Below are 14,132 nucleotides of genomic sequence, written 5' to 3' on the forward strand. Positions count from 1 at the left end.
TTTTCTGTGGTCTGTTATATAACATTAGGGGTGTTCGTGGCAATTAACTTTTTAATCGACTAAGCGGGTCAAGTAAGAAACACTTAAATATTGAGTTACATTTGAAAACTGTTTAACATCTGTGAAACTGGAAACTGGTTTCATTGTTTCACGTTTGGCTGTCAAGCCAAGGGGTGAGTTTTCACACCCCTAGAAGCAAACAACAACACCCACAAAGAAGTGCTTTGATATTCTCTGAAAGAAAACTTTCAGAGGAGAAACAGATAAAAGTGTTGATGAAACCACAGACAGCAAGGTGATGCACAAAGTGTTTGATTAGTTGTTACTCTTTTTCTGTATCTAATTACTCATCTTACATCTCTTACATCAAAACTGTATTGTTTTTCTTTTCAGTTTACAATGTAAATTCATTTGATTATTTATAACATCCAAAACCCAATTTAAAATAAAGTTAAATATAATGTACCGGTATATGTCTTTAGTTATCAGTGTTTGCTCCACATTGAGAGCTGTTTCTGTTACTGAATTTCTGCACTGTTACTGAAACCAGGTTCTGGGTTCAAACTTCCTGGTCGGTTGGGGTCTTTGTTTGCAGTTTTTATGTTTATTTCATATGTTTGTTAGTTTATTTTGTGGCTTCAGCCCTGCCATGATCCTGGCATATTAATTAAATTCTTTCACCCAATTACCCATTCAATTTAAAACACAACACAACAATTTACATTTAGGAATGATAAAAATGAATTAATTAATTTGTATAACATACTTAAATAAATTTATACACATAGCATAATCGATGTGTTTCACATAGCAAATCTTTGCATTAACAAACTTTTCAGAATTATCTTGAATAAAGGATGTGGTTAGAAGCACTATAAATGTGTCATCTTGACACGCCTACAATGAAGTGAACCGTTTTCCTGGCATCATGCACGGTCTGCAAATAATTCTGCTACTCAATGTTTTGACATGTCTCAAACAAGCTGGTAAGAATTACAGTTTTTAGTCATTATTCTCCAAGCATTTCATATGGGCATTAGCATGTTTTTTATTCTTTGAAGCACGTGGAAGTGACATCATTGGTGGGGAGAAAGTCCCAAGGAAGTCAATGTTGTATATGGTCTCAGTGCAAAACAAAAGTGGTCATATATGTGGAGGATTTCTGATCACCGAAGACTTTGTTGTCACTGCTGCACACTGTGATAATGAGTAAGTATCAGTCTTCGTGTCATTTAACAGGTTTAGGAAATGTATTGAGTGCCTCTCAATAATCTTTGCTTCAGATACCCCACGCACGTTGTTCTCGGTAACCACAATCTCAACAAAGGCCAAAAAATAAGTATCATTAAAAAATTCAAGCCTAGATTCTATCTAAATGTTTTACTGGGTGACGACATCATGCTGCTTAAAGTAAGTACAACAGTTTGAAGTGACATAGTTGAGTGATCTAATTATCTACGTTACATTACAGCATAAGAATTTTGAATGTTAACTTTGTGATTTGATTTTGTATCTCTTCAGCTTTCTAGAAAAGCTCAGCTAAGCGACATAGTAAAAATAATTCGACTTCCAACTGCTAAAATAAACCAAAAAGAAAATGAAGTGTGCAAAGTGACTGGATGGGGAATAACGGAAAATGGTACTCTAACCAATATACTGAGGGTGGTGGATGTGCCTGTCATTAACAAGAAAGTCTGCAAGAAACAATATTCTGTCATAAATATACGTCTTCCCGCCAACGTTATCTGTGCAGGTGGCTACCCCACACACAAGGGATTCTGCCAGGTATGTTTTCTTCTTCTTCCTTTCACTGAAATTAATAACTGGTCTCTCGTTGTCAAATGTATAAACACCTTAAAATTCTTCCTTTTCACAGGGTGATTCAGGTGGTCCTCTGGTGTGCGCAGGATTAGCTGTTGGTATTGTTTCTTTTAAAAAAGGCAAGTGTAACTACCCTAAAGCACCCAATGTTTATACAGACATCTCAAAATACCTCCTGTGGATCAATGCAATTCTGAAAAACCCAAATAGTTATTTGTAAAACTACAATTGTTTTTCTGCTGTACTGCTTCATTTTGCTGTCATTTTCTTTGTGTGACCAAAAACAGAAATAAAAATTGTATCTGCTAGTCCACGGTCTGGTTTTATTAGTAACAATATCAGAAGGGAAATATTTCATTAAAACAATAACAATAATTTGGTGTCACATGAAGAATAAGCAACATATAGTAGTATTAAGGTTATCACCATTACCATTTCAAGATGTTGCTGTTTTTCCATAAGATTAAAGTGACGTCTTTTAGAGACCAGTATGTGTCACCACAGTAGTGAAAGTACATCTACACTGCTACACTGACTGGAACTATTTCACAGAGTGAGAGTGAGATGTCAAATAATCAATAGTGAAAGCTTTATTTTTGCAATATATTTGGCGGCTAATGAGAAACAAACTAAATACTAATGAATATTCAATGTGTACATGACTGCTGAGTGAGCAACAGCAATAACCGTAAAAGAGACACTAATGTAAACAAACTGTAATCTGCAATGCTAGTGATGGGCAGATCAGATCAAAATGTTATTAGTATTGATGCCATCTAGTGGTGTACAGATTGATACCAATTTTTCCTATATAAAATACGTTCTAGAATCAATTCTCATATTAAAATATTGATATTAAAATAATTTGTGGTAAATTAGAAGTTTATGATTGACAGGAAAACAGTGGAAATTAGCTATATTATTGAGATTGTCTAAATGATTGGTAGGAACTACTGTTTCTGCTTGTCATGGTGATATGAGAAATAAATGCATCACGGCTCACATAGTAATCAAATCTGGCAGTCATTTAATCTCTTATGCATTTCACTAAAATAGTTTAGAAAAAGTACCGACTGCATCTTAAGGATGTAATTTTGCTGAAGGAGTAATGTGTTTTTTAAAATTTGTTCACAACAGTGCTCTAACTGCATATCACCAAGTTGATTAAAAGAATGTATAGAGCATTGTTGTAAACTAATTTTGTACTGTGGTAATTTGTACATCCGCATGCTTTTAGAATGTTTATAGATATGAATGGTCCAGTTTTGGATCACTGGGTGGTTGTCATACTCCGAGAGCAGGCAGGACTCAAACGCAGACTCCGAATGCAGTTCTGTGAATTTATATAAAATGATAGTAAGCCCCAGGGCAGACCCAGGACACCCAGGACCAGAGATTATATCTCTCGGCTGGCCTTAGAACATCTGGGAAGGCCTTGGTGTTCCCCTGGACAAGCTGGAGGAGGTGGGCTTCTCTGCTAAGGCCGCTGCCCCCGCAACCCGGCCCCAGATAAGCGGAAGAAGATAAATGAATGAATGAATGAATAACCAGAGTAAACATAAAATGCTCTTTGTAAATGATTATTTTATTAAATAAAGAAGAATTGTTATCCAAATCTACCTGGTCCTGTGTGAAAATGAAAATGCCCCTTTTGTTAAAAATAAGTCAACTGTGATTAACCACATTTTTTTAGTTTAGTTTCACTAAACACACTCAGGCCCAATTACTGGCAGACTTGGTAAATCAAGAACTCAGTTCAATAGAACCCATGTGACAAATCAAAGCAAGCTAAGAGAACTCAATAAGCAACACTTCATACAGCAATCTAAAGAAACACTTGAGAAACAAAGTCACTGATAACTCTGTGACCGGCCTACCAAAATTACTCCAAGCGCACATCCATGAATTATCCAGGTCACAAAAGTACCCAGAACAACATTAAAGAACCTCAGGCTTCACGTGTCTCAGTCAAGCTCAGTTCATGATTAAACTTTAAAAAAGACTGGGCAAAAATGGCATCCATGGGACAGTTCAGGAGAAAACCATTGCTGACCAAAGAGACATTTGCTAAAACATATCTTGATGATCCCCAAGACTTGAAAGATTGGACAAATACTTTGTGGAATAATGAGACAAAAGTTTAAATTTTGGAAGGTGTGTGCACCATTACTCTCTGGCATAAAACAGCATTTCAAAAAAGAAAAATAATACAGAAAGTAAAATATGTTGTGGTTGTGTGACGATCTGGTTTGGCCTGCTTTGCACAAACATCAATATACACGTGCATAACACAAATAGGACCATGAAAATAGGTCATTACACAACTACAAAAACTGCCATGTTTGCTAACCGTACTGCTCTTCTGGATATCTTGATTCCTGCATACCTGTTTTTCAGTCTGTTAGAAATGATCATGGAGCTTCTGCACGTGCGCTCCAACAAAACAGTGCTTTTAATTATATTTTGTGAGTTAGATGTATCAGGGATCCTGCACAAAGTACTTCTGTGTGTGTTGATTGTATACATATATCTCCATGTACACGTGATAGCATTTAGTCTACATCACTCTGTTAATTAAGCTGGAGCTCGGAAAGAAAAGCATCAGGACTTCCAGTTTCTTGAAGACGTTTCACCACTCATCCAAAAAGCTTTTTCAGTTCTAAGAGCATAAAGAGTGATTCAAATGTTGTGTGAACATATGAAATGAACGTTGAGAAGACAGGAAGTGAAAACAACCCCAAAAACCACAAACCACAGACAGAGTGCAAGGTAAAGCATAAAGTGGTCAACTATCTCCCTGAAAGATTTTTCACCCGACTTCCATGCATCATGCACGCTCTGCAAGGGTTTCTGCTCTTTCAAACTTTGACGCTTCTTAGACATAATGGTAAGCTTTTATCCATTTCTTACAGATGTGCAAAAGTGTGTTGCTTTTAAATTTTGCACATTTGCTTTCAGCACTGGGGAGTCAAATCATAAAAGGTAGAAAGGCTGAGAAAAAGCAGATGATGTATATGGCATCAGTGCAAGACAACAATGGACATATATGTGGAGGTTTCCTTGTCAGTGAATATTTTGTAATGACTGCAGCGCACTGTGCTCCCAAGTAAGTAATCAAAACTCTTCATGCAACCTCAAATTCATCAAAACATAAACGTTCAATTTCTGTATTATCATTAATGTAGGAATCCTACAAGTGTTGTTCTGGGCACTCACAATCTCAAAAAGGTTGATGACACAATGAGATATGATGTGAAGATGTGCAAACATTCTTTTAAGGATGTTCTATCTGGAAATGATATCATGCTTCTCAAAGTAAGTAGATAACTCCTGAATCTCATAGACATGCATCTCTTAGGTCCTGTATGCATATGTTATGTTGATGCTATATAGATAGAATTTGTCTTTTGTTTTTGTTTTAGCCAAGTGTTGGCTAGTAGCTGTTTGACAGTCACCATGTTGGTGCACAAATACCATTTTATGCCTGTCAAATTGCATTATTCTCGTCACTGTTCAAAAAGAACTCTAAAAACCTGAAATGTTCTGAAAATGATGAGGTATAAGAACTGGATATGAAATGAATTTTATGCATTTCAGCAAGCCATGTGTGAAGCCTGGATGTATTACTCATGGGAAAGCACATGAAAGAAAGAAAGTTCCTTATTGCTTGCCTTTTGCAATATATGTGATACAAAACAAACATGTTTTTATTTAGTTTAACAATGTGTTGCACATTAATAGGTATACTAAATGTTAGTGATGATTATGTATTGTAGTACATATTGGTTATTCAACTGACCAGCTACACATGTGGACACTCTGTTATGGTTTGGATTTAAACCCTATTAAATTTGCCTTAAGTATTCTCTTTTCTATCTCATTCCTTATTTTCTGCCACTAGCTGTCCAGGAAAGCTCGCCTGGAAGGAAACAAAGTTATTAAGCCAATTAAACTTCCACATCCAAAAATTAATCTAAAGGAAAACAAAACCTGCAGTGTAGCTGGATGGGGGGCCATAAAAAGTAACGGTGAAAGTGTTGACGAACTGCAAGTGGTGGATGTCCCCATCATTAACAAGGACAGGTGTCAGAGTGTTTGGCAGAATATGCTTCCGGCTAAAGTTATTTGTGCAGGTGGATACTTTAAAAACAAAGGAATCTGTCAGGTAACTTTTTTTCTATCTACAACCTATGATATTAAAAAAAAGATTGATGATTGATGGGCAAATCAAATAATAATATTTCCTCCTCACAGGGTGACTCTGGTGGCCCTCTGGTGTGTGACAATTTGGCAGTTGGTGTCGTTTCCTTTAACAACGACAAAATCTGTGACTATCCGAATGTCCCCAACGTTTATACAGACATATCAAAATTCCTTTCTTGGATCAAACCCATTCTTAAGAAAAAGAAATGCTACTAATCTCTGGCTCTCTTCCACAGTGCATCTTTTGTCCTACCTTCCTTCCCTGGGCTCCAACCAGTCATGATCATTTTGTTAGACCTCAATGGGAGTTTTTGCTGTAATCAGAGCTAGATTTTCACCATTAGGGGGCAGCGTTCAATTATCTTTTCACATCTGTCAGAAACAAGAAAATGGAGAGTTTGGTGTGAGATCAGAATAGTGTGTGTGGTGAGAACCATTTACTTACTGAAAGAAGGTTCTGGGTTTAAAGTTCCTTGTTGGCCGAGGTTTTCTCTCATAGTTTACCGACACACTTGTTTGCTTAATTGATGCTTTTAGATTTTACAGTGAATGGTTTTCTGTCTCCTTGTGTTACGCCTGCAACCAACTTGCAGGCTGTCCAGGATGTACCTTCCCTCTCACACTATGATAGCCAACTCTTCCTTCTTGACACCAACCAACAGCACCTCCTCTGTGAGATTACTGCAGTATTTCATGTTTCAATATGAATATCATTTACATTCATTTCATGCAGAGAAATGTAATCCTGAGTCAAGATGTTCTGTTACACTGTCAGGTGTCAGGAATGATTAAATCTCTTTAAGCATTTTGGCATTACAGTGAGTCCAAAAGCAAAAAATAAAACCTGAAGCTTGAAACTGTATTTTCTCTTACTCATGTCATTTTCAAAACTTTTTTGGAGAACTTTGCTGTGCGAACATCCAAGGAACAGGCCAAAGGCTTTAGTTTTTTCCACTTTAAAAAGCAAAACGTTGCTATAAATACAAAAAGAAAATTGCTTCAACCTAAGACCTGTGACAATAGCCAAAAAAAGTCTCAGAAAACATGGATCACATATGAGCCAAAATATAAAATGCCCTAATACTAAAACCATGCATATATGAATTCGGTATCTCAGTAATGTTTTAGTTCTGCACGCAGAACATGCAATATGTCTAACACCTTGTGAATATGCATGTATCTGCATTTGCTGCTGTACTTGTGGCTGTTTGTCTAAAGCAAGTTTTTTTTAGTCAGCAACATTTTCTAGGCATTTATACATGTTCAATTAGATTGAAAGATGTGAGATAATATGACTCTTATCTGCTATATGCTATGGAGTAAATGTAACTGCACTAGTTATTAACAAGCCATTGTTGTTTTAGTCATTAGCCAGTGTGAATGCAGTGTTTTCATCTCCGTGAGAATGCTGACATCATGACCGGTATCTGGTGACTGTGGTTTCTTTGATTCAAAAACAGTTTATTACACTAATCACATGTGTTTTGGTAGCTTTGGCCTATGCAAATGAATAATGTTGTTTCTTCTTATGCTCTTCATTTGAAAAAGTTGTCCATTTAAAATTAAGTTGTGATAGTAAACATTTTCTTCGAAGGTAAAAGGCGAGGTAAGAACTAAGAACATTCACTTTCTGATCTGATATCCAAGCTAGCCTGGAAATGTCTCTTCTGAGAAGTGATGTAAAAAAGAGAAGGCTCGTTAAAAACAACTTTTTTTACACCAATGTGTAAAAAGAAAAGCCAAAAACATCTTCTTCTGTTCCGCTATCGGTTTCTCTACTTAATCAATCTGCTGATTAACTCATCTGCTTATCAAAGGAACAGAAGCTGATTTTTTAAGACTGAAGAACACACTTAGATGTGGGCAGATCTTCGTGTCAGCCGGATAATGTACTCAGCCTCAATCTCACCATATCACCGACAGTGCCATTCTGTTTTATTCACAGCTTGTAAATAAACGTATTAAACCTTTCCCAATGCTCAGGGTGTGGGTCCATCCTTATGACAAAGTTACAGTGTGTAAAAACGTCACCTCTGGATGTCTGTTTACTTAATCTCTCGAAATTCCAGTGCATAATTTTATCTATGGTGGTTGCTGTAGGACAAACGTTTTAAACAGTCAAGAAAGAACAAAAACATTTAATATAGGATACATTCCAGAAATCCTTCCCATCGTCTTTTCCTGACCTCTTGTCCTTGAGCTGGGTATGAGAAGTAATAAGAACTTAGGAAAAGAGAAGAACGGTGAGCTGAGAATCTGAATGACCTTACACTAGTCTCCTTAACAACGTGACAAAGTACAAGGGATACAGCCTTAAGAGATTCAGCATGTGGACAAGGGTGACAAGAGTGAAATCAGTTCTTATCTAAGAATGACAATAATGGATGACATTTGGATGAGGTAAGGTAATGACTTAGCATTTGACATGAACTTTTTAAATTCAGAAATACAGACCTCTGCTGAAAGCTTTATCAGACATTTCAGTGAGCTAAATTGTTGAATAGCATCTTCTAATGGCTGAACGGCAGACACTCTGTCCACAGGCCAATGAGATTTGAACTATACAGCAATAGATTATATGCATCATGTACTACAGCTAAAGATTTTATAGGAAAACAAATGCAAAATAATAATATAGTCAGACTAGTAGTACAAAGACTAAATGCATGAGAAATCAGCAAATGTGTGTGCAAAGAACAGTTTACGTACATGTTCTACAAGCAATAGCTTATCTGGATCCTGTAGTGTCTGCGGTTCATCTAGTTTGCTGCAGATCTCAAAGATAATGCCATTCAGCTGTGTCAAGCCTGACATCTGCCTTCTTTACTTGTGAGTATAGTTAAACTACAGGTCAATCAATGTATGTGAAAAACCAGAGGAAAGAAAATCCAAAAATCTTGGAATAAACAACTTTTAAACACATTGTAGTTTGCTTCCACATATGTCTATATGTTGCCAGTACACACTATACTATAAGGCTTTTGTCAGTTTTCAACCATTACATAACCAAGATAACCTTGAAGACCTTGGTGGAGAAGAGGGAGCTGAGTGTAAAAGCGAAGCTCTCAATTTACCGGTCGATCTACGTCCCTACCCTCACCTATGGCCACGAGCTGTGGGTAGTGACCGAAAGAACGAGATCGCGGATACAAGCGGCAGAAATGAGCTTCCTCCGAAGGGTGGCTGGGGGTGAGAAGTTCGGCCATCCGGGAGGGGCTCAGAGTAGAGCAGCTGCTGCTCCACATCGAAAGGAGCCAGCTGAGGTGGTTCGGGCATCTGACAAGGATGCCCCCTGGGCGCCTCCTGGGTGAGGTGTTCCAGGCATGTCCCACCGGGAGGAGGCCCCGGGGCAGACCCAGGACACGCTGGAGAGATTATATCTCTCGGCTGGCCTGGGAACACCTTGGTATTCCCCCGGACAAGCTGGAGGAGGTGGCTGGGGAGAGGGAGGTCTGGGCCTCTTTGCTTAGGCTGCTGCCCCCGCGACCCGACCCCGGACAAAGCGGATGACGATGGATGGATGGACCTTGGTGGATGCAAAATTTATTGTTGACTTGACTCCAATGACGTGCATTGCTTCCGTTAAGTCATATCTTAGCCATTTATGTGTAAATGGAAAACCAATGAGTCTGATGATAGAACTGAAGCAGGAAACTGGTTTCTGTGCTTCGTCATTGAAAGATGCAGAAAATAAGAGAAAAAAGCAAAGAAGAAAGTCACAAAAGTCACTGGCAATGATGTATAATCCAAAATAGCCACTTAATCATACTGACAAAGTTTGATTTCCACAGTAAAGTCTTTACATCTGAGTTTCCACTCGTTAAAAGTATCCAAAGTCACTTGATTTGTACCTACAGTTGACCAGGAGGCCAAAAAGGATATTGAATGAAACAAATCGGGAGGCCTAAAGTGTCTTAAATTTCAAATGTTAAACTAAAAATAAGCAGCAAATAATGATGGACGAGCATGTCTGTCCTTCAGACTGATGTGGCACTATGATTATGATCATGCAACACAAGTGTGCAAACTTAACTTGAACAAAGGATGTGGTTAGAAATCAAAATATTGTAGATAATAATCATACTTACCAGCAAAACAGACTGTTTCGCAAAAGGTTCATCTTTTGTGTTTTGAGTGAACACAAAGAAAAACAGGAGCATTAGAGACCAAAACAAAGAACTAACAGTTCAGGAGGCCAAAAGTGTGGCCACTGGCGAAGACAGAGCAATTTTGGAAGCTGACCAGGAGGCCAGCAATGAAGGCGGAGCAGATCTGGGTCTGGAGGCTGACAATGATGACAAAAACCATCGGGCAACAGGACTGGAGGCCGATGGTGGCCGCAAAGATTGCACCCCCCAGGAGGTCAACGGAGACCCTTGAGCGAAGCAGGTCCAGACTGTGCAGTGACCACTGACTCGAGAGGAGTCCAGACCACTGGCTTGGGCGAAGCAGGACCAGACAGTACGGAAACCTATGACGCAACAGGACCAGACGGTGCAGGCTGGGGGTGTGTGTGGCACAAAGCAGGTTCAGGCTGCCCTTCAGACTTGTGCTGAAAGGGAACCAGTGGCTTGAGTTCAGGTTCTGTTGATGTGAAGCAGTGCAGAGTCCGATGCCAAAAGATGTCAAAAGTCTTAGAAACTTTGGACAGAATATGAGCCAAAATAAAATAATGAAAAATAATGCAAACAATAAATAAATATCAATAGAGTGTTGCAGTTTTAACCCACATGCAATATATATAAAACTTTGTATATATATGTGAGTATCTGTATTATTATTATTAGGCACAGTGGTTAGCACTGTTGCCGCACAGCAAGAAGGTCCTGAGTTCAATTCCACCATCAGGCCAGGGTCTTTCTGTGTGGAGTTTGCATGTTCTCCCCATGTTTGTGTGGGTTCTCTCCGGGTACTCTGGCTTCCTCCCACTGTCCAAAGACATGCACTTAGTGGGGATAGGTTAATTGGTTAATCCAAATTGCCCATAGCTGTGAATGTGAGTGCAAATGGTTGTCTGTCTCTGTGTGTTGGCCCTGCGACAGACTGGCGACCTGTCCAGGGTGTACCCCGCCTCTCGCCCTATGACAGCTGGGATAGGCTCCAGCGTCCCCCGCGACCCTGAAAAGGATAAGCGGACGCGAATGGATGGATGTATTATTATTAATATTATTTTTTATTATGCTGTATTTCTTTGATGTGCATGTGGTTGTTTGTTGAAAGTCAGACTTATCAGCAACATTTTATAGCCAGTTAAACTTGATGTGTTCAGTTAGCATGTTAACAGATGAGCGATAATGCTCGACTCTTATCTATATGTATCAGTTGCTGTTTTACTTATTAATAGCGTGAATGCAGTAGTTTTATTGCTGTAACTGACAACAATGAAATTCATAAATCTGGTAATTGTGATTTCCCTGATTGAAAAACAATTCATCACAGAATTCAAATGTGGTTCAGCAGCTTTGATCTATTCCAGCGAATAATGGTGGGGGTTTTTTTTTAGTTATTTGTTTAGGAAAATCCTCAATATAAATACCAGTTGTGATTGAATTGAAAGTCCTTATTGTCATTATACAAATTATAACAAGATTTAAAACAGCTCCATAGTGCACATGTGCTTAGCGCATTCTAAAAAACTATACAATAATATAACAATAAATATAATATAAATACACAGCACCAAGTAACACAAACAGACCGCCAGAGAACGATGATACAGTCAGTGCAGATACTGAAGTGCAAATTACGTTTGTGCAAGTTTTAGTTGAGTATGGTGATATCTTTGGGGAAGAAGCTATCCCTGAGTCTGTTTGTTCTGGCCTGTAAGGATCTGAAGCGCCTGCCAGAGGGTAGTTGGTTAAAAAGATGGTAGCCGGGGTGGGTATTGCCCTTCAAGATGTTTCTGGCCCTGCTGAGACAACGGGAGTTATAGATGGCAGACAAGGATGATTTTTTGCGCTGTGTTTACCACCCTCTGCAGTCTCTTCCTGTCTGCAGCTGGCATGCCACACTGTCACTGCATAGGTGAGCAGGCTCTTGATGGTGGATCTGTAGAAGGTCACCAGCAGCAGGGTGTTTAGTTGCTCTTGTGATGGTATAGTATCCACAAAGTTAAAACTCAGTTAAAAAATATTGTTTTGCAAAGGTGAGACTTTAAAAAGGTATCGTAATTACACTGTTTCTGTATTGTGTTACACTTTCACTTTCTGAGCTGATATGTAAGCTTGCCTGGGAAAGAAAGCACACAAAATTTGGCTCCTTAAAAAAGTTGTTTGATCAGCATTTGGTCATCGGATGTACTGTAAGGTTTTTTTTTCTTGGTTTTACGCATCCATAATAAAACACAAAAAAGACATTCGCAACATTTCTCACATTTCTCAAAGTGGGGGTGGCCTGGGTGGATGAAAAGGATGTGGTTCAAAGTCAAAATGAGAGTGATTATTATCATACTTACCAACAAGGCAAAACGCCCTATAAAAAGGTCTCCTTGATGCTCCTACCAGAAACAGTTCACCGTTTGGCTAACATCATGCACGGTCTGCAAAAACTTCTACTGTTCCATCTTCTTGCATGCCTCGGTAAGAACTGCAAGTCTTTGTTATCAATTTCCAACCATTTGTTGGGACATTAACTTAATTTTGGTTTTACTTTTTTAGGGCATGGAAGTGATATTATACATGGGGAAAAGGCAGCAAAGAACTCAATGCTTTATATGGCCTCAGTGCAGAACAAACATGGTCATATATGCGGAGGATTTCTCATTGCTGAAGACTTTGTGGTCACTGCTGCACACTGTGACAATGAGTAAGTAAGTTGTAAGTAATCCAACGTCTTTTGTGGTCAGTACGCTTTTATAAAATGTACTGACCAAGTCTCATTGATTACTTCTTCAGGAACCTTACACACGTTGTTCTTGGAAGCCACAATCTCAACGACCATCATGAAAAAATAGAGATTAAAAAATCCATCAAGTTTGAAAATTATAGAAATGTTCAATATGGTGATGACATCATGCTCCTTAAAGTAAGTACATATTCATAGTTGTAACAGTTTCACATGAATTATAAGACCCTATATTTGTGGCGTTATAATTCAAATTACATCACAGCAAAAGAGTTACTGGATGAAAACAGACATTTCTAATTTTCCCTTCATGTTGTGTGTCTTCAGTTATCTGGGAAAGTTCAACACAAAGCACAGATAATTCAGCTTCCACATGCTGAAATAAGACTACAAGAAAATGAAGTGTGCCAGGTGGCTGGATGGGGTTTCACTGAAAATTACACTCTACCTAATGAGCTGAGAGTGGTGAATGTTTCTGTCATTCAACATAAAATCTGTAAGAAAAACTGGCCTGATCTTCCAGACAACGTTATCTGTGCAGGTGGCTATGGAACAAATAAAGGATTCTGTCAGGTATGTTTTCTGTCCTTTCAATATATACTAATTAAGTTTTGCAAAATATATAAAACACTTAATATAAACTGACAAAATTAAAATATGTCCTCCTCACAGGGAGATTCCGGTGGTCCTCTGGTCTGCAACGGGTTCGCAGTTGGTGTTGTTTCTTTCAACAAAAATTTAAACTGCAAATACCCAGATGTACCCAATGTCTATACGGACATCTCAAAATACCGTCAATGGATCGACAACATTCTCAGAGGTGTAATTTAAGCATTCCTGATTGCTCTGTCGATGTAACCAAAAGTGAAAATTAAAAAGATTCTGCTACTTCGCTCTGTCAAGCTGACCTAATTGAATTTAAAGCTCCTTATCACTTTATTCTGTCACCATGGATTCTTTCAATTACAGCAAGTGTTGATGTTCAAGTTATCTTTTATTACAATGTTCTAAATGTATTTTATGACCATGGGATGTAGATAACTTGTAACTTTATATGTTTCTGTGCTTGTAATTCTGCTGACGTGCTGTCTGTACTGTTGTTTGACCCCCAAAGTTAAATAAGCAAATGAAAACAGCATGGTTGTGTGCACCTCATTTTATTTCAGATTTCCACAACAAGCTTGGTGTCAAAAATAGAATCCCATGCCTGTTTGTATTCAGGGTCTATAGGAGACTTGAGCATGCTAGATAAAATCAGACAATTA

At 38.3% G+C, this 14,132-nt stretch overlaps 2 protein-coding genes across 2 annotated transcripts; both read left to right on the forward strand.

The window, feature by feature from the left end:
* Positions 1–4,648: 4,648 nt before the first annotated feature.
* Positions 4,649–6,524, forward strand: LOC102193565 (duodenase-1-like). Its single transcript, XM_005734035.1, has 5 exons — positions 4,649–4,708; positions 4,780–4,927; positions 5,007–5,136; positions 5,723–5,986; positions 6,076–6,524. The coding sequence occupies exons 1-5, from the start codon at positions 4,651–4,653 to the stop codon at positions 6,238–6,240; spliced, it is 765 nt and encodes a 254-aa protein (XP_005734092.1). The 5' UTR covers positions 4,649–4,650; the 3' UTR covers positions 6,241–6,524.
* Positions 6,525–12,543: 6,019 nt separating this feature from the next.
* Positions 12,544–13,893, forward strand: LOC102194052 (mast cell protease 1A-like). The gene is made up of 5 exons (XM_013911086.1): positions 12,544–12,602; positions 12,681–12,828; positions 12,918–13,047; positions 13,195–13,440; positions 13,540–13,893. Exons 1-5 carry the CDS (start codon positions 12,554–12,556, stop codon positions 13,696–13,698), a joined length of 732 nt encoding a protein of 243 aa, XP_013766540.1. The 5' UTR covers positions 12,544–12,553; the 3' UTR covers positions 13,699–13,893.
* Positions 13,894–14,132: the final 239 nt, after the last annotated feature.

This window comes from Pundamilia nyererei, unplaced genomic scaffold (assembly GCF_000239375.1).
Source record: "Pundamilia nyererei isolate P.nyererei 1_Seehausen unplaced genomic scaffold, PunNye1.0 scaffold00056, whole genome shotgun sequence".
Classification (NCBI taxonomy): Eukaryota; Metazoa; Chordata; class Actinopteri; order Cichliformes; family Cichlidae; genus Pundamilia; species Pundamilia nyererei.